General features: G+C 31.2%; 1 protein-coding gene across 1 annotated transcript; it reads right to left on the bottom strand.

The window, feature by feature from the left end:
• Nucleotides 1-1078: 1078 nt before the first annotated feature.
• On the bottom strand, nt 1079-18683 carry LOC134685762 (uncharacterized). Its single transcript, XM_063545676.1, has 12 exons — nt 18468-18683; nt 14216-14279; nt 13591-13794; nt 12503-12747; nt 11977-12159; nt 11006-11123; nt 10147-10224; nt 9175-9287; nt 8812-8865; nt 6095-7129; nt 5261-5545; nt 1079-4656 (listed from the first exon to the last, which is right to left on the bottom strand). Exons 1-12 carry the CDS (start codon nt 18657-18659, stop codon nt 4486-4488), a joined length of 2742 nt encoding a protein of 913 aa, XP_063401746.1. The 5' UTR covers nt 18660-18683; the 3' UTR covers nt 1079-4485.
• Between the last annotated feature and the right edge of the window lie 135 nt (nt 18684-18818).

Consider the following 18818-nt stretch of genomic DNA (forward strand, 5'->3'; position numbering starts at 1 on the left):
ACATAATGCCCCTCTACTTTCATAGGTGGGGCATAAAAATAAAAAGTGGGTTTACAGCAAATGAGACAAGCTTGCAACTCATACAGATTATTTCCTGAAATTACTTTAAGCTATTTCAGAAAATAGGTAGCAAAGAGTTTGACTCTTCTCAACATTGTTAAATAATGTGTATCAAAAATAGGTTTCTTATGATAGACTATATTTCTTATGTATAATTTGATTTTAAAATCATACTAATATATGAAATGAAAAATTTCTTAATGTTATGACAATAAAGGTAAACCTGTCTGAGACTCTGTGTAGATGCACTGTGTCTTCCATAATTTGAAAGAGGCAGGCTTAAACATAAACGGTACAGCATCATAAACTTTTATACTAAAAGTACTGTAAATCTTAACAATGCTTTAATTATTGTTTAATTTAGGGTAAGGCAAAAATTGAAAATTCACATTTCATTTTAACATTCCAAAAATGACTTGATCAATCTAGCTTTATTCAACAGTTTCACTGATAAAAGTGCAAAAACATCTAAATTTACTGGAACTAGTTTTGACAAAAATCAATACTTCAATATACTTAGTTAATTTGTTAACTCTAAAATGTGCTATATCATAGTAGGTTGCCTTCTTTTACTTGGCTACTGACACTTATATTGTATATACCAAAATTATTGCAAAGCATTTTTATTGCAATTTTTTAAGAATGGACAAAAATGTGAGTTTGATCATTTTGATTTGGGAAAAAATGCTTACAGGTATATGAAGCAGTTCTTATTAATGCCTAGCTGCGGAACAGTAAATCTTATGATAACAAGGAATTATTTAAATCTGGTATAAATTTGAATTCTGGAAAATTGATTAGAAATGTTTGATAAAAACTTACCCAACTAAATAGGGTTAGCCATGCGCGCATGGCAAAGGGGGTTAGTTAGTAATACTGAAATGATAGTGAAAGAAAAATTAACCTTAGCCATGCGTGCATGGCTAACCCTATTTAGTTGGGTTAGTTTTCATCAAAAATTTCTAATCAATTTTCCAGAATTCAAAATTATTCCAGATTCAAATAATTCCTTGTTTGATCCTTTTTTTTTTTTTTAAGTTACGGACCATAAATAGTAAAAAATAACATAAGGACCTAAGAGCTACGATCCCACAGCTAATTATTGCCATACTCTTCCAATTGCATAATTCTCAATGACTAAAACCCTCGCAATAATTTCTGAATTTACAGAATACTATACAGCTGATCTAAATATTTTGCAGAAAGTGAACAATGGTAAACTATCTAAATAAAACTCCTTTAAAAAATAATATCTTTTGTATTCAGTGCATATGAACAATTTTGACTTCTATCCTTTAAAAAAAAATAACAGTTCTAATTAAAATATGCAAAACACAAATCTAATTAAAATAGGTTTTTTTAAAATAGACTGACAAATCAGGTTAACAGAGAGTAACAATTCTGTTGTAGCAAAGTTTAATTTATGTTCAATATATTTTCTTATATAAATCTTTTTTTTCTTTGAAAATTGTATGAAAAAAAATATATATGGTGGCACATATGTGCTGTTTCTGTGATTAATAATCTATGCTAAAAAAATACCATTGAAAACTTGCATTTACTTGAAATATGAAATACACAAAAATAGTGGCCTCATTCATATCATTTCCCCAGACAAAGTCAACATAAATACAGTACTTATAAATCATAAAAAGAAACAAAGATTCTCATTAAGGTACATTTTGTATTTAGCAATAAATAGCAATGCCTAAATTCATTACTTAAAAAAATGATAAAATTAATCAGATTAAGATTAATTTTTAAACTTTCCTTTGACTTTATTTAATATCAATTAAATAGTATGGACTAAACAGATACAATGTTTATGCATCTTTTAACTCACCAATTAGATAAAAGAAGAGACTATGACTCCTGTTTTAGTGGAAACCTTGGTTCATTGTGGGTTCACAAAAATAATTTAGTTTGATTTTTTTGGTCTGTTTAAAAGGAGAGGGACAAGGAGACTAAGACATGACAAAATATGTATTAAATTAGAAAAAATACGAATTTCTTAGCTTATTTAAGTAGTCAAAGTTTTGATACAATTCATATTTACTTCATTTGTTTATGATTTATTTTTAGTTTTTAAAAGAGCATTGTTCTAGAACACATGTTGGTAGAGGTATTATAAATCTTCATAAACAAAATAAAATTAAATTGAAACCTCATCAATTGTCAGCTGACTGAAAAACAACTGAAGTTTTATGAAAATGCATGAATTTTAAAACATTTGGCAAGCACTAAAGGCAGGGAGCACTAAAAGGTTCTCCCTCAAACTCATAGTAAGACATTGTTTGAAAAATAAGAACAACTTACACAAATATTTTTACAGCACTGATTATGACAAATATTTCATTAGAAATTCTCAACATAACAAAATTGATAACTAAACAAGCTTGAACTTTTAATACCAGAAATATAAATAGAAAATCACAAATAAACATTGAAAGGATGCAGTCAAAAAATGCACTATACTGGTGAACATTTATTTATACCTAACAGTACAGGAAAATTACATATGGTGATGATGACTTTGTTTTTGTTTATTAAAATAATCCAATTATCATCTTTTTCACCTCTTTTATTAATACAACTGTAAATATCACAACATAATTCCATATCAAATGTTTTAAACTTTTTGTAATATATACAGAAAACAAAATTTAATTATCATACAAATTTTATTTACTATGTCGGTTGATTATATTTAATACTGTTAAATGCATCGTTATGTTTTCATGAGTTACCTCCCCTTCCTGACACAAACATTTCAATGTGAGAATATGTGTCAAGAGAATTCCTTAATTCATTGTGCAGGCTCCTTGAACATGTCCTCCATGCTTTAATACCCAAAGATGTGAAAATATTTCTAACAATAATTTCTTTTATTGAAAACATAATTTTATTTTCACAAATATTTCAATTTTGATGGTAATAAAAATATCCCTATTTTAAGAAGCACTCTATGGTTTGTAGTTGTGTAACAACATTTTTAAAACCTGCCACACGAAAACTTTAAATTGAACTGTATTTTACTGTTTTATTGTAGGATATAATAGAGTTTTACTTTATTTCAAGAAATTTTCATTTTTGTGTCATTATTGCTTGTGGGTAGATCCTTTTCATGAATTTCTTGGGTAAAGGTTCACCAATGTATAAGTTTTCTATAAACTAAATGATCAGCAAAAGTGACTATTTAATGATTTCTGCAAAATAAGATACATTTTTACAATAACAAAGTGTTATCAAATATCTTATATGCAATGATAAATAAACAATAAATGGATTGCAAACTATTTAAAAAAACATACAGAGAGACATCTAAAAATATGTACAACTGAAATTGTCTCACAAAATATTAATTAGAAAGAAAGTGAGAGAAGAACAGAAAAGAAAAAAAATACAAAGGGATATGCTTCCCATATATACAATTTAAATAATAAAAAAACACAACAATCACTAAAACATGAAATATCTTAAAATAAACAACTGAAAGCCAGAAAATAGTGGTTTTTTTTTCTCAAACATAAAGCATTCACATGCCCCTAGGGGAAACTACACAAACTTTTAGAATTTAGATCCTTTTAAGTATAACGTGATAATAAATATTTTGAAAACATAACAACCATATTCAAGTCTAAAACTTTCAGATCTTGTAGAAAATATTGTGTCAATACATAAAGATGGTTATATACAACTGAAAAAGTGAACATAAACCTTAATGTAAAGAAAATGCATCTGAACCAATTTTATACTTTTTAGAAAATCAGACACCTATTTTTTTTAATATTTTTTTTTTTTTTTTTTATCAAAATCCAAAACAACCCCTCCCCTTTTCTTTGTCTGAAATGAAAACCACATTTTATTTAAATGTTTTGAATTTACTTTGTATACTTTTACATAAACTTAATCAAATGCAAAAAAAGAAGCTTCTTTTTAATTCTGTTGCATGTACAAATGTACTATAAAATCATTTTAAGACAAAAGGGTAATATTGTAGAATACAACTAACAAATGATGGGGAACCTTAAATTTGCAATGCATGTGATAAGACAATGTGAATTCTTCATATGATATGGCAAGACTTAATTGTCCTATATCCCAGGAAAATGTAGACTAATATAAATATTACCCCTCTACATATACAATGTAATTAGTGTATGAATTTATTCACATTTTTTTTGTTACAAAAATCTAGTTATTTTACCCTGAAATTTTATATAGCATGAATTTTTCATGTAACCTAATCATAATTTGGAAAATATATATGGCACACACAAAAGGTATATGGAATTCTTTAAATATACTTCTTTCTTCAATGAAAAATCATTTCCTATTTTATAAAAGAGGTTCTATGGTATTTCAAAAACAATTTATTCATTAATCTTTTGAAAATTTGAAAATATTTTTTTTTGTACGAAAAATTCAGTATCTTAGTTTAAGATCTTCTCTATCTAGTCGTGGACGTTTCCTGTATGATTCAGCATAATGTCCTCCAATGCCTTGTGAATGTTGACCAACAAAATCACCCTCTGGACTGGCCTCTGGAGGAGGAAGTAGGTGGCTGTAACTCCTCTTCTGTCCTATTGGTGTTTTCTAAAAGAGAATTTAAGAGTAGCTTATCATCCATACTCATTTATGCATTTCACATAAAAATTATCAAGTCAAATTGAATTACATTATCTCACTTTGTATACATAAATTCCTGTTATTTCCTAGAAAATTGTTCTTTTAATAAAGTTTCTTGTCTAGGAATATTTTGAAAAACATTGTACATTTGTGTAATACTCTAGATGAAAGGTGTATATTTTGTTTTTGAAGGATTAAGAATGGAAAAAGAAGTGTAATTCTCTGATTTTTTTAAAGAAAGCTATAACATAAAGAATGATGATCTCATTTAAATCATACAGTGAAAATTTTTCTGATTCCTTAATATACCTAATTATTGTGTCACAGTCTTAGCACTAAGAAATTATTGTGGGAATTTAAATTCATATGACCTTTTCAAGTTATTATTATACTGCTTTTATCACAGACTTGACTTGAAGAATATTTTAGCCTATATTTTTAAGATATGAAATGGTCCTATTTTAAGAGATAAAGAATGCCTTATTTGTATTTTTTTTGTTATTTTAATGAATAAATGAATTAGTGAAGTCTGATGAATGTTTCACAAATGATCAATTTCTGTAATACCTACCAATAAACCATCATCTTTCACACCAATAGGTGTACAATATCCACTTGTAGAGAATCCACCATCAGAATACATGGAGTCATTAGATCTGTAGGACTGGTCATACAATGATGAAGGATCGGTGTATGTGTCAGAGAAATCACTGATAGAACTGGCTTGAGACCTGCTTCTTTTGGTACCAGCCATCAACAAGTCATCATGGTACGCTGTTCTGGTCAGTAGAGACTGTGGTCCATTTGGTTGGTTAGTCATATACGGATCAGTCATATCCCCATATGTCCTGGATGACTGCAAAAAAATAAACATCAGGAATTAATTTTGTGTTCATTTTTGTTGAGTTGCTGTTAATTTATGTTAACCTCACATATCTTTTCTTCATATAAAGGTAAATTTCAATAAGTATAAGCTGTAGAATTTGTTAGAATAAAATATGTCTTAAAAATATTTATACTTCAAAAATAAAATTGGAGCTAATGAAAATGACAGATACATCAAAGTTGTGGTTTATTTACTATATAAAAAAAAGATTAAAGTCATCAAAATACTTTCTTTTGTTGCAAGTCAATTTTCAATTCAAAATAGATAAATTTTAAACATGAAAACGGTGAATTTGTTAACATTGCCTTTTTTTCTGAATGTAAATGCATTGTTATATTGTTTCCTTTGTATGATTTCTGCATTTTGTTCATTTTGAAATATTTTGATGCTTGATTGTTTATCAATATTTATTATTTTTAGGCCTTAAAAATGGATGGCATAGGGAAAAATGTTCACAGAAGGATTTTAATATTTTCATTTTAACATAATCATGTTGCAATTCTCCACCCACCAACTTACCCTATTTTGGTATGTAGATGTGGTTTCTGTTTGTGGAAGCTGATGTATCATATTTGTGAAGGCAGGAGGAGGCATCAATCCATCAGGTTCATCATGACCTTGTGTTGAGTTTCCATTAAATACTTGGCCAATTCTGTTTTGAGACATATTTTCATGATAGAGATGAGATCTGGACATATCTGTCATTAAAGGTTTGACCTTAGTGGCATTGTCTACATACTGTGATCTAGACATGTCTGCCATTAGAGGTTTGACCTTAGTGGCATTGTCTACATACTGTGATCTAGACATGCCTGTCATCAAAGGTTTGACCTTAGTGGCATTATCTACATACTGTGATCTGGACATATCTGTCATCAAAGGTTTGACATTAGTGGCATTGTCTACATACTGTGATGAATGTAATAAACCTTGGTTAACATTTGGCAAGGAGGAAGCTTTGTTTATCTGGTCATAAGCTGCAGGGTAATGTCTACTTTCATTTTGTGATGTGAAGTTGCCATACTGATCTAAATGCATACCAGAGTTTTGTCTATTAGTCTGCATGTTACTATTATTGGCAGAATTTGCACTAAAGACACCTTCCTGTTGTATAGCTGGTCCCCTGTTATATGGAATGTTTTCTTTCACAGAACTTTTCATTCGATCTTGAACTGGATACATTTTCTGTTGGTAATTAGACATATCCAAGTCCAATAAACTTTTTGGTTTGGGTTTCTGTTCCGTGACTTTGGCATTTTTAACAAGGGACTGGTCATTCATTAATGGCTGGGGTGGTCCACTCCCTAACAAACCAGATGAAGTCTGTATTGAGGAAGCTAACTGTCCTAGGTTTATTAACATATTCATGTTTATATTTTTTAAGTTTAATGCCAAAGACTGGAGTAGGGATGAGTTATGTTCGTTGTTCTGTTGAAGATTGACAGGTGGATTAGAGGTCAAAGGTTGCACTGATGATATCTGACTTGTCAGATTTTTCAGAACAGCACTGGCCTGGACTGCTAAAGGGTCTCCAAGAATAGAGGATGGTCCATCCTGTAATTATTCATAAAACATTAGGATAAATGAAATAAAGGGATTGAAAGTCTATGCAGAAACTTTATTTTCAGAAATCTTCTCAAATACCAGTATGCATTAGTTGTGGATATGATAAAAAATTGTCAACAACCCCCTTTCATATTACAACTTACAAAACTGTCGTATTGTCCTAACTAACTTGTCCAGTAATATGTTTTTTTGATTTGTTTGGCAAAACAAGAACCAGATATACAGGAGGGTTTGCCATTCCCAAATAATTCAGAAAATAATTGGAAGTTTATGCGATCTTTTAACCCTGACCTTTTGTGGTTTGCATCTAATCAATTTAGTCAAACAGATTAAGATTATTAGAAATCTGTATATGAATATAATTTGATGAAGAATTTGAAAAGAAAGTTATACAAGTTTTAAGCAAAAAATTGTCAGAACATCATTGATGTAACTAGTACACAAGTGCCAAAGTGAGAGATTTAATTATGTATCAAAATTTTTAGAAAAATCCTAAAATTATCATTGATACCATTAATTTAAATTTATTTTGAGTATTAACAGGTATTCTAATATGACATGCTTCTTTCACTTTGTAAACATTGTTATAAAATTCTCCATATATCTATACTTGGCGCAGACTCAGAGATATACATAATATGGCTGTTACAATATACTTCCCACATAAATCCTTATGTATTGGAACCTATTTGCAAACCATTTGATGATTTAATTGTTTTTAAAATTGCAGTTAAAAAAAGACAAAATAACTTTTATTCTTATTCGGATGCATAATAAAAAGAATTAATACACAAGAGCTCAGAGAAATCAACAAAATAAAAATAAAATGAAATTCCGCAAAAGTCTTTTAATGTTTTTGAAGCATTTAAGTCATTTCAAAACATGACGTCATACAACTGAAAACGCTACAGTAGAACATTTTCTGATACATGTACCATCGAAATTCGTATAATAGTGTATTAAAATTGATTTGTAAGGTAGGTTTTGTATTATTCCCTATTCTATAGCATTATTTGCATATTTATGATTTCAACAAGTCAATATGGCGGCTCCTTAGTAACGAAATGTCAACTTTGGATTTGACAGTAGCTTAAGAGAAAAACATGTAAATTATAAATGGCAAATATTGGGTTTGAGAATTTAAAGAATTCAACAAATTTTTTTCTAGCTGTTATTCACTAAACAATCCACGCAAGCTACAGATTTTATCAATGTTTGAGCTTTATCAAACCGCGAGTAAAAAAAGAACAGCAACACACAGCATTCCTACCATAGCTTCAGTTTTAAATGACCGTATTTGTCCTATTAGAATCGAAATAATTCATGGAAGCCATAGATTGTTGGAAATTTACACATGGCCTGGGCCGTTATATTCGTTAATTTTATCCCTCACTAACACTCAGGTTAAAATTCGAATATCACGGCCCACGCCATGTGTAAATTTCCAACAATCTATGGCTTCCATGAATTATTTCTTAAATATTATTGAAACTGATTATCATACATTAGGTTTTTTTCAATGAGTTTAATTTTTATTTGTTTGGAAATTATTAAAGATTCTTCTTTAACCATCATTGTATGAAAGCTGTTATTTCACCAACAAACTCTTTAATTGTTTTTATAGTTTCAGTCTCAAAATAAAAATACTAAATACATAATGTGTAAAATACCTGTTTTGTATGTTGATTTAAAACCAAACCAAACAAATCCAGAGGACTCAATATCTGTGAACATAAAAAAAAGATCAATTGTTCATAAGCATTAAATCAAGACCAAATGTTCTGAATATTTAATTATACATATAAATATCTATATTTTTAGAGTTCTCTTAAAGTGGGGGTCCAAAGGTTTTGCCCACCAAATTTTGCAAAGGATGGACACATGTTAGTGTTTTTGAAACAAAAATAATCGTGATGACAAGCAGATTTTCTTTAAGGACCACAGTGAAAGTAAAATTTAGAGAACTCTTGTTTATAAATATATGCTCTATAAAATACAAATGAATGTGACATCTATACTGAAACATACTATACCTTGTTTTGAGACTTTGACTGTAACTGTAATGCCAATAAGACTATAAGTCCTAGCTGCATGCTAGGGTTGATCAATGGATTAAGTTGAACAGAAGGTGCAGGCCCCAGCAATCCTGCAAAAACATTACATGGAATAAAAAATTATACAGAACTTTAAACCTTCTGATAAATTTGACTTCATACTGGTCATCAGCTTGCAATGGATTCAGCAGGACTACTATAGTAATTTTTAGAGTCTTCTATAATCAACTCAAAATTGTCATATGTAAAAATAATAAAATATTTTCATTTATTAACTAATATGGCAACAATCTTGAACTTCAGATTGACATGTAATATAGGGCCATAATAATCTCAAAAATGCACAATTTTGAATCTCAAAAACACCAAGCTGTTAAATCTTTCTTTTTTTTTAATAATTTTTCATTTTTACACTGCTTTGACTGCTTTTTCTTCAATATTTAGTCATTGTGACCATAGTTCTTCTGCAATATATATCATATTTTGAAAGTATAACTCTTTGAAATGAGTCTTAACTAACTTAAGTCTCAATCAGCAATGTTGTTCTAGAATACAAGATTCATGAAATGCTTCAAGAAGAGTAGAGGGAAAACAATATTAAAAACAAATTTCTCAGAATGGCTGTATGGACTAAGAGCACTATAAAAAAGAAAGAAAATAAATGACACATATCAGAATTTGAAGAATGTGAGCAGGGTTTCAGCTAGGATTTTGAGGGCTTTAGTCACTTTTGCACGTGATAAAAATCAGCCTTATTTTTTATAATAGCAAGGTGTCAGAAACATAAAGACAGGTAGAATTCAAGTAAATATTTTTACACTTTCCAAATTTAAGTGACGAAATTGATGTGAAATATTTTCGTCATTTCGAAAACCTTTTCGTAAAATACGAAAGTGACGAGCGCTAGCAAAATCACTGATGTGAGACACTACAGAGCACTATAATATTTACCTGGTTTTGCAGAACTGTTCACTTGATTCATGTAAGTCTGTTGTAACTGTGTTAATGCTTGTTTAAAACAACCCATTACTACAAAACAAGAACAGAAAACTTTAATATCTACAAAATGTGTAAGTTAGGATTGAAATGGTCAAATGAAAATGTGAGCTATCTTTAAATTTATTAATTGATGTTTAACACCACCTTCAAAACTATAATATTATTTCCTGGTGGTTAGTTTTTATAAGTGGAGGAAGCCGGAGTGCCTTGAGAAAAACATCACCCTTTGGTAAGAAAAGTAACATTCCTAGCAGGTTAAGACTGAGGTTGAGTGCACCTGCCATGTGTTGTTTTGTGTACTTCTGATTTTATTTTGTTTTGTTTGTCTTTTTCTTTTTTTAGACATGGTGTTGTCAGTTAATTTTCGTCTTATTAGTTTTTATGTCCTTTTGGTATCTTTTGCTTCTGTTTTATGTCAAATTATAACTCTATGCTCTATAGATATATTAATTCTACTGACTTACTTATATACAGTGTACATGATGTTAATCTAATTTTTACTTAAACATTCTGTCCGGTAAACTTACAATTACAGGCAAAATTAAAAAAATACCAAACAAATTAATTTTTAGTTTGTGTGTGATTATTTTATATATAAAAATCCATTTTTGTTTACAGATCTTTACAGCCCACTTTGTTTTATTTTTATCTATATTTTGATAGCAACTGTTTTATCGTTTTCCTCTTGCACAAACTTTTATAATCTAATAAACCAAATAAGAGTATAGTCAAAATATTCCATTCTATGTACTGTAACAGTTATTTTAAAAACACAAGACTTCACATTCCTGGTTGTATTTAAGATACATACAATTAGGCTGCTGTTGGCAGAGCTGTCTGACTAAAGGTGTCTTCAACAAATCATCTTTCATAAAAATTGGATCTGGTAACAAGCCTTTTTTTGGTGGTTCTGTTTTATCACAACTACCCTGTAATGTACACAGTAAACTATTAAGGAAATAATAACCATGATAACTATACATATAATGTACACATCAATGTAAAATATAAAATGATATACTGCAGTCTCTGCCAAACTGTTTTACGGTTTGTGTCTGACCAAAAAATCTAAAAAAAATCTGTCTGACTAAGTGAGTATTTGTCTGACATTTTGTCAGTCAGACAGAGTTTATGATACACTTATACTGTGCCATGTTTTATCATGAAATTGATAACAATAACACTATGAAAATGTTTACTGCTTTGCAAGTTAGACATACTATTCATTGAAACATGCTGTTATGTTCCATAGATTCTGTTTTAAATTCTTACACACTCAGCACTTTTATTATTGTCCTTTAATTGAAGTTTGAAGTCTTGGAAAAGAAATAATTTCTAGAATTATTTCATTAGAACAAAAAGCAGCCAGAGAAATATTATTCAATCTAAACAAATCATTTTTTAATGTAATTTATCTTGATAATTAAGGGGGGATAGGACCTTTATGAGGACTGAGTCCGACTATAAGATCAGAGGTTTTTAATCTCGGGTTTACGGGATTGACTCTTTCGGGAATTTAAACATATCTAAATTCAGGACCTCAGGATTTCGTGTTTTTAAGTGGGGGATTTCATAATCAGGACCCCTCCTATCCACCCCCCACATAATTGGCAGAAGTCTACAACTTTAACTTTTAACTTAACCCTCATAGTGATCACGTTGGCATCTTATAACAATGCAAAGAAATTCTCTTATATTCATGCAAACAATTACATGTCTTTGAATGAACATATCCAGTTGTAATTTGAATATTCTTTTACAAATTAAAGAGAAAAAACTCACAAATTTGGAAATAATCTTTGAACATAAAAAGATGCCTGGCTTTCCAGGAATACAGAATGTTAATCTGATTGGTTGGTCTTGTATCACATGATTATCCAGTTTATTCTTTGACCTTTGAGCTTCTTGGTTTGTTTTGTATTCTATTATTCCATATCCTAGAGATTCATTGTCTTTCATTACAATCTGGAAAAAAAGTTGATTAAATATACACTAAGAAAAAACATAAACATGAAATTCAGCACTCTTATAAACAGAACAGTCATTTCACAGCATTCTCTCAAAAAATTCTGTCAGATTATATTAGTTGTTTTTTGTGTTTCTAATTGATCTATCTATTTATATGTCCTATTGCACTTTTACAAAATTTTATTAAACGACAAAGTCATTCTTTATCTACAATAGTCAATTAAAAGAGATACAACAGCAGCAGTGTATGGATAAAAACATCTGTGATTTTTTATGTGTATTTGTTTTCTTTAAGTGTAATTATTTGAATATCATAATTATAACATTAAAAGACAACTACCTGACAATAAAGAGGTTTATAACAGCAACTAAAGATATCCCGTAGAGCCATTACATCTGTGAAGTCCTTAGGTAGATTGTCTATCAACAAACATTTAGAACACAATTTGTCATATATATTGATGTTAACAGTTTCACAGTGTATTGAATGACTGTCTACTTCTTTCCAATCTAACTCCAGCTCTATCTGTTTAGATTTCTCTATTGTACAATCAAACTCCACAAATCCATATCCAAGGCTTTCTCCTAAAAAAATATCATGTTATATCCTTTAAAAAATATATAACCTTTCTCATTTGTCGAATGTTACAGAAAATTATTGTTTTTATAGCACCTGATAGCATGATGGAAAGATTTGCTATAAAGTATGTGTTGGTGTTGCAAAACAAACAAACTTAACCATAACTAACTTTATTCAATTGTGAATACCAAATAACGTGTTTGAATTTTCTTGCTAGTCTGCCCTTATTCACTGAACTGTCAATATTCAATGTGCTGTTACATGTATCACTTGTTTTGTTAAAATTTCAAGAAACACATGAATTTTGAGCTGACCATGTCACAATATTAGAACTTTATGAGAGGAACATGTACTTGCATTATAGTTTTAAAAGCATCTGATAATTTCTGTGTTTCATGTTCATCTTAAAATATAGGGTATATATTTGCAGACTCTACAAATTATTTATTTTATAATCATATGGATTTTTCTAAATAAAGTTCAATGAAACTACATGAACAGAAACTGCATGTGTAGAATAATCAAGTATTTCTTCATGTTCTTATTTAGGACTTAAAATCTATCAAAATTCTTCCATTGTTGGTCAAATAGGTAAATTTTAACTTGAGGAATGAACCATTTTTCAGCGAGGTGCAATATAAATATATATTTTGAATTTTGCAATAAAAACATGAATCAGGAAATATTTTAGAATTACATATTTGTGATTCTGATTTAATTTTTTTATTCATATACATCAAAATTTGTATGGAATAAGATTAACATCTTCCTATTGGTTGTGTTTAATTTCAGGAGCAATAGCTTTGTGAAATGCACTGATAAGTTCTAAGTTAAAGACAAGAACCAACCTGAATGTCTACATCTGTACATGAAACATTTACATAAACTGCCATGTGATGAAACCAGCTCTCTCAACTGTTGATCAGTGTAAGTGGATGGCAGATGTGCAAGGCATAGAAGTTTATTTGAACTTTCAACTGATACATCAAATGACCTTGACAAGTACTCCATCACGTCTAACACATTGTCACAGTCTTTGAATTGAACTTTTGCTAAAACAGATAAAATGATAATTTCAAAATTAAGCTAGTTGATTTAAGTTTTTATATGCACAATACAAATGTACACAACTTTTATAAATTACTGAAATAGAAGCATGCGGTATAAACTACATATTTTATAATATATTTTTTGTATTATAGCTGAACAGAACACGTGTTGATTTTGTAAACTAAAACTTTTAATAATGACATTCACATAGATACAATAACAAACACAAACAATATTGAATTATATATTCAGTGTGGGAGTGTGTGCTTCATATATACATGACCTAACTAATACAAAAAGTCTTATTCGTTGTTAAACTAAATAACAAAACGTTCCAGGATAATGTTAGTTCTTCAACACACGCACAAATATATATTAAATCTATTAGTAATTTGATTTCTACAATGTATTAACATAATCTACCTTGTTTATTTTGTTCATCAAACTCCAAAATTTCCAATCCATTTTCAGTCAATGTTCCAGTTAGCTGTAAATATTTTTAAACATGTAAAAATAACTATAAAAATATTTGCAGTGTCTAGCATAAAAATATAAAACCCTCAATACTGAGTAGTCTTTTTTTTCATATCTATTAACTGTAAGTTTATTTAGTTTCTATGTTTCGCTAGCAGCATTCAACAATTTGCCTTTTCTCTTTATATGCATTTAATATCTAATTACACAATCATAACACATGGAACCAATTTTTAGATTTATCATGGGTCTATGCCCGCACTACTTCAGATCACAATGAAAATGATACATAAATTAAACTTAAATCAATGATTTAAAACATTGTGTTGCATTACATTTAGCGAACAAAAGTGTGTTAATGTGTGTAGTTTGCGTAATTTCCCCCTTTTTTATCACTATTCTTTCAGCTGTGTCATTCATGACATGCATCATTAATGGTAAACCATACTTTGACCTATAATGGTTTACTTGTAGTTACAAATTGTGACTTGGATGGAGACTTGTATTATTGGCACTCATACCACATCTTCTTATACCTATCTAGTTCTGTACGTGTACTTTTTATTGTTAGAAATAAAAAATTAAAAAAAATCTAAGAATACAGATTTCCGTCATATAGCTGATCTGCTTTCCTTATGTTGTGTTTAGTTTGAGTGTGTGTGCACATTCTGGGACTGTGTGAGCTGTTGTATTAGGGATTATTTTTTTGTGATTGAGATGAGATGAGATTTGATTTTATAAAACAGTACAAGGCAAGCATCTGTTCTTCTGTCACTGTGTGCAAGATTTCTCCATTTTAAATCATGTCACTGTGTTTCTGTGACTGTTAGTGACAATCCTTGAAGCCCTTCTTTGCACCTTTAGGCTTTTCTAGTTTGTTTTTACGTCTTTATTTATTTCTTAATGACTTAAAAAGAAATGGTAAATTGTCTAAGACGAAAGCAACTGATAGTGGATAATTCAATACTGTGAACATCTATGCTGGCCAGTGGCAGTATGTATGTACTGGTAAATGCCTCGGATATCCGAAAAGAACCCCTCAAAAGCTGCGAGGGTACAGTGGCATTCATGTACACTCCCTAACAGGATTAATGGAGATGTGTCACTAACATATGTTTATACGACAATTATTTTAACAAGGACAATCAATCCCAACCCAACAAAAAGGAAGTGCTAGGACACCAGGCAGTCTGTTAGCATGGGGGAGGTAGCCGATGTACTCGGAGATAACCACCGGGCCACTCGGTGGAAACAGACAAACCAGAGAGATAGAGATTTCAGAATATTGATCTCCAGGCCCCCAAAGTACACATTCTAGTTTAAACTTCAGTCTGGCAGGGGCATAGCAGGGAAGAAACGATGTACAAGCAACTACCGCCGAGCGACCCTTTTATGCAGGAAAATGGGTTTTTTTTTCGGTTTTGGGTCATAAGTAAGTTGAAAGAGGAGCTACATATAGATAGGACTGATAAACAGTTTATGAATGTAAAACTATTCATAAAGCTTCTGAATAATGTGAATCATGGTTAATTGAAAACATAAACTAAACATTTTTCTGATACATAATTTACTCAAAAAGCTGCTCTTCAGGTCAAGGCAGAAACAAGCTTCTCTATCTATTTGTTAATATTCACACTGAAATCCCGATGAATATGCAGTAATGCTAGCGATGATAACCTGTCATTGTTCATTGTACATTTGATTTCAACAGAGGTAGTACACTGATAGATCTCAACGGTAGCACTCGCGAGATGTAATAAACCAGTGTACGTGTTCACCATTGAGGGACCTCCCAATAGACCACTTTCGAGTTCATCCGTCACCAGAAAAAACTCGTCAATTATACGCGCCTTTATCACCGTCATTTGTGCGTTTAGGGCGTCGTCACTTCCTTCCAATGTTGAGCGAGTGGTTGGAAAACTATAATTCTATATTGTACGAATTATTCGGCAAATTGAATTCTCAAAATTGACAATCAACACTGCTGTCACAGACCTGTTTACCCATTCTGATGTCTATCAGTAGAATTGTCAGTAGTTTTGCAATGTTGTCAGTAGTCCTCTCGATGAGTGCCGCGTAGCGGCACGAATCTTCTAGGGGGGTTTGGGGGCATGTCCCCCCCCCCCCCCCCCCAAGAAATTTTTTAAAAATTAGATGCAATTTCCTGCATTCTGACAGTATTTGCAGTCTTATTCAGACATGTTTGGAACAAAGATTTTGACTAAGATTATATCCTATAATTTGCATGATTTGACCAAAAAAATTCTGAAAAAGTTCAACTTTCATAAAAAATTTGGGCAGCACGGCTCCTAGAAAATCCAAATTTCCCATTTTTTTCAAACAAATTAAGGCCTTGAAAGATTGGGCAATTGAGGAAGAGCTTGCACTAAGAAGGAGGGCAGTTCCCCTTATCCTAAAGGAACATCTTCTTAGCACAGTGAATTATAGACTTTACAAAAAATAAATTACTTACCAGCCTCCCCCCGTTCAGCAGTTGCATTAAAGCAGTAAACAAATGTTGGGCCCTTCTTCGAAACCCCAAAGAAGGGAAAGTTTCCCTTTAACAATCTACGAATTTTTGGCATGATTTATTTGTCGATGTTGGTCGGGTTGTATTATTATTATTATTGTTATCAGTGGTTCTTGGACATGCTTTCAATTTACCTTGTCTTATATGCGCTTTAAAGCATTGATATTCTAATTAATTCAATCATTTAACTGATCAAGATCAAAATTTAACGGATTTTGAAACGAAACGAATTTCTTTCAAACCCGTAGTTTTTGATATGACAATCGTAGTCCGTATTTTTTCACTGAAATCCGTAGAAACTATGGCAAAATCGTAGATGTAAACACCTCTGCTGTCATTAGGGAATTGTCAGTAAGTACCTACAGAGCAACCATTATTTCTAGTTTATCCTGCACAAAGACGATCACTAAGACGCTTGATGAACGTAAATAGTGCAGGGATACAGGCGAGCCCCTCTATCTGGTAAATGACGTCATAAAGGCGTGCATAATTGACGAGTTTTTGCCGGTGACGGATGAACTCGAAAGTGGTCTATTGAATTGGTCTTTACATACTAGGTCACTTTCGTATGTCTCAGACAATGTTGAGATTTTATTGTTTGTTATATTTCCTACAACACAAGGAAGCAGATACGGCACAAAGAAGCGATTTTATGATAATACCAGACGTGACTCCACTCTCCAGTTCCATTATCATATGGTCTATGAACGCAAAATATAATGAGACTTTCAAGTACTGTTTTTGGCGTGTTTGTAGGATGATTGGCTCTGGTAGTCCATCAAACACATCACCGTGGCATAGTTTCAACGATATCAAAGGGTTCTGATGAATCTAATGCTGATTGGTACATCTGAGGGGGGTAGGACTCCGGGATGGGGTGTTTTTAAGCTCAGGATTTCGGATTGACCCATTTATGATCAGGGAATTCTTTTTTCGAATCTCAGGACCTCGGGATTTCATGTTTTCAAGCCCTGGATTTCTGGATTTCATATTTTTAAGCCCAGGATTCCCTGATCAGGAACCCTCCCACCCTCATTCCAAACAGATAAACCGTACTCTGTTAAATGTGCTCCAAAACTACATTTCTTAGACTGAGTCTGAGTATAACAAATTCAAATCTTCAATGATCTTGTAAAAGATACAAGTTACTGTTCGATTTTGACATGATCTCCAATAAAACTTCTATTTTGAAACCAAATGCCTTTATTTATAATGAAATTCATCAATTAAAAAAGTGACAACATATGCGTTTTTATATTTTTATTTTGCAATATTTTTTTGCATGCCTAATCGATGTGCATGCAACTGTGTGTTAGCGTGTAGGGAGCTACACACCTGTCTGGGTACCAGAGATGTGTGTGAAAGGGTGAAAATTACCCTTCTGATGTGCTGATATCTTTAGCACCCTGAGTGAGAATCGAACTCGGGACCTTCAGCACTGTAGCCATCGGTTTTGACCACTAGACCACTAACTCACACAGGTGTTAGTGATGGCCGAGCAAAGTGAAGTGACTAACTTAGTAACGTCTGACGAAGATGATAAATGAAGATCATTCACGGGAAATTAAATAATACTATAAACATTAGAACAACAACTGTTCTATTCATCAGTGCTAAGCAGAAACTAGAACCTCGTATAATTTAGGTCCCAGGCTGAAAAAAAATTATCACCTCAGTGAGGACGGTATTGACATTTTTCAGGGTGATATGCTTATTTGAGTAGAACTGTTTTGCAGCAAATTCAGATCCTTTCTTGTCAGCATGGCTGGGTTGTTTATGTCCATTTATTTCACCAGAGCTTGCTGCATTTGTATGTTTTTCGCTCGTTGTCGAAGAGCGGGAGTGCGACATGGACGTCGCCATTTTCAAATATTAGCGTTGTAATGGCCAAACTGATGACGGATAAATCCGATTAGGATCCGGTTTTGTAACTCATGTTATTTGACTTTAAAAGCAAAACAAACGACAATACTATTGCTTTTGCATATTATAGTGATGATTATAGTTTTTAAATTTTTAAGG

The sequence above is a fragment of the Mytilus trossulus genome, chromosome 1 (assembly GCF_036588685.1).
Source record: "Mytilus trossulus isolate FHL-02 chromosome 1, PNRI_Mtr1.1.1.hap1, whole genome shotgun sequence".
NCBI classification, from domain to species: Eukaryota; Metazoa; Mollusca; class Bivalvia; order Mytilida; family Mytilidae; genus Mytilus; species Mytilus trossulus.

Coding starts and splice junctions, on each gene's coding strand:
- LOC134685762 (XM_063545676.1), bottom strand. CDS start 18,659: ATGGCGACGTCCATGTCGCACTCCCGCTCTTCGACAACGAGCGAAAAA. Junction 10,225..11,005: donor CTGCCAACAGCAGCCTAATT/GTATGTATCTTA, acceptor CTTGTTTTGTAG/TAATGGGTTGTTTTAAACAA. Junction 9,288..10,146: donor GAACAGTTCTGCAAAACCAG/GTAAATATTATA, acceptor ATGTTTTTGCAG/GATTGCTGGGGCCTGCACCT.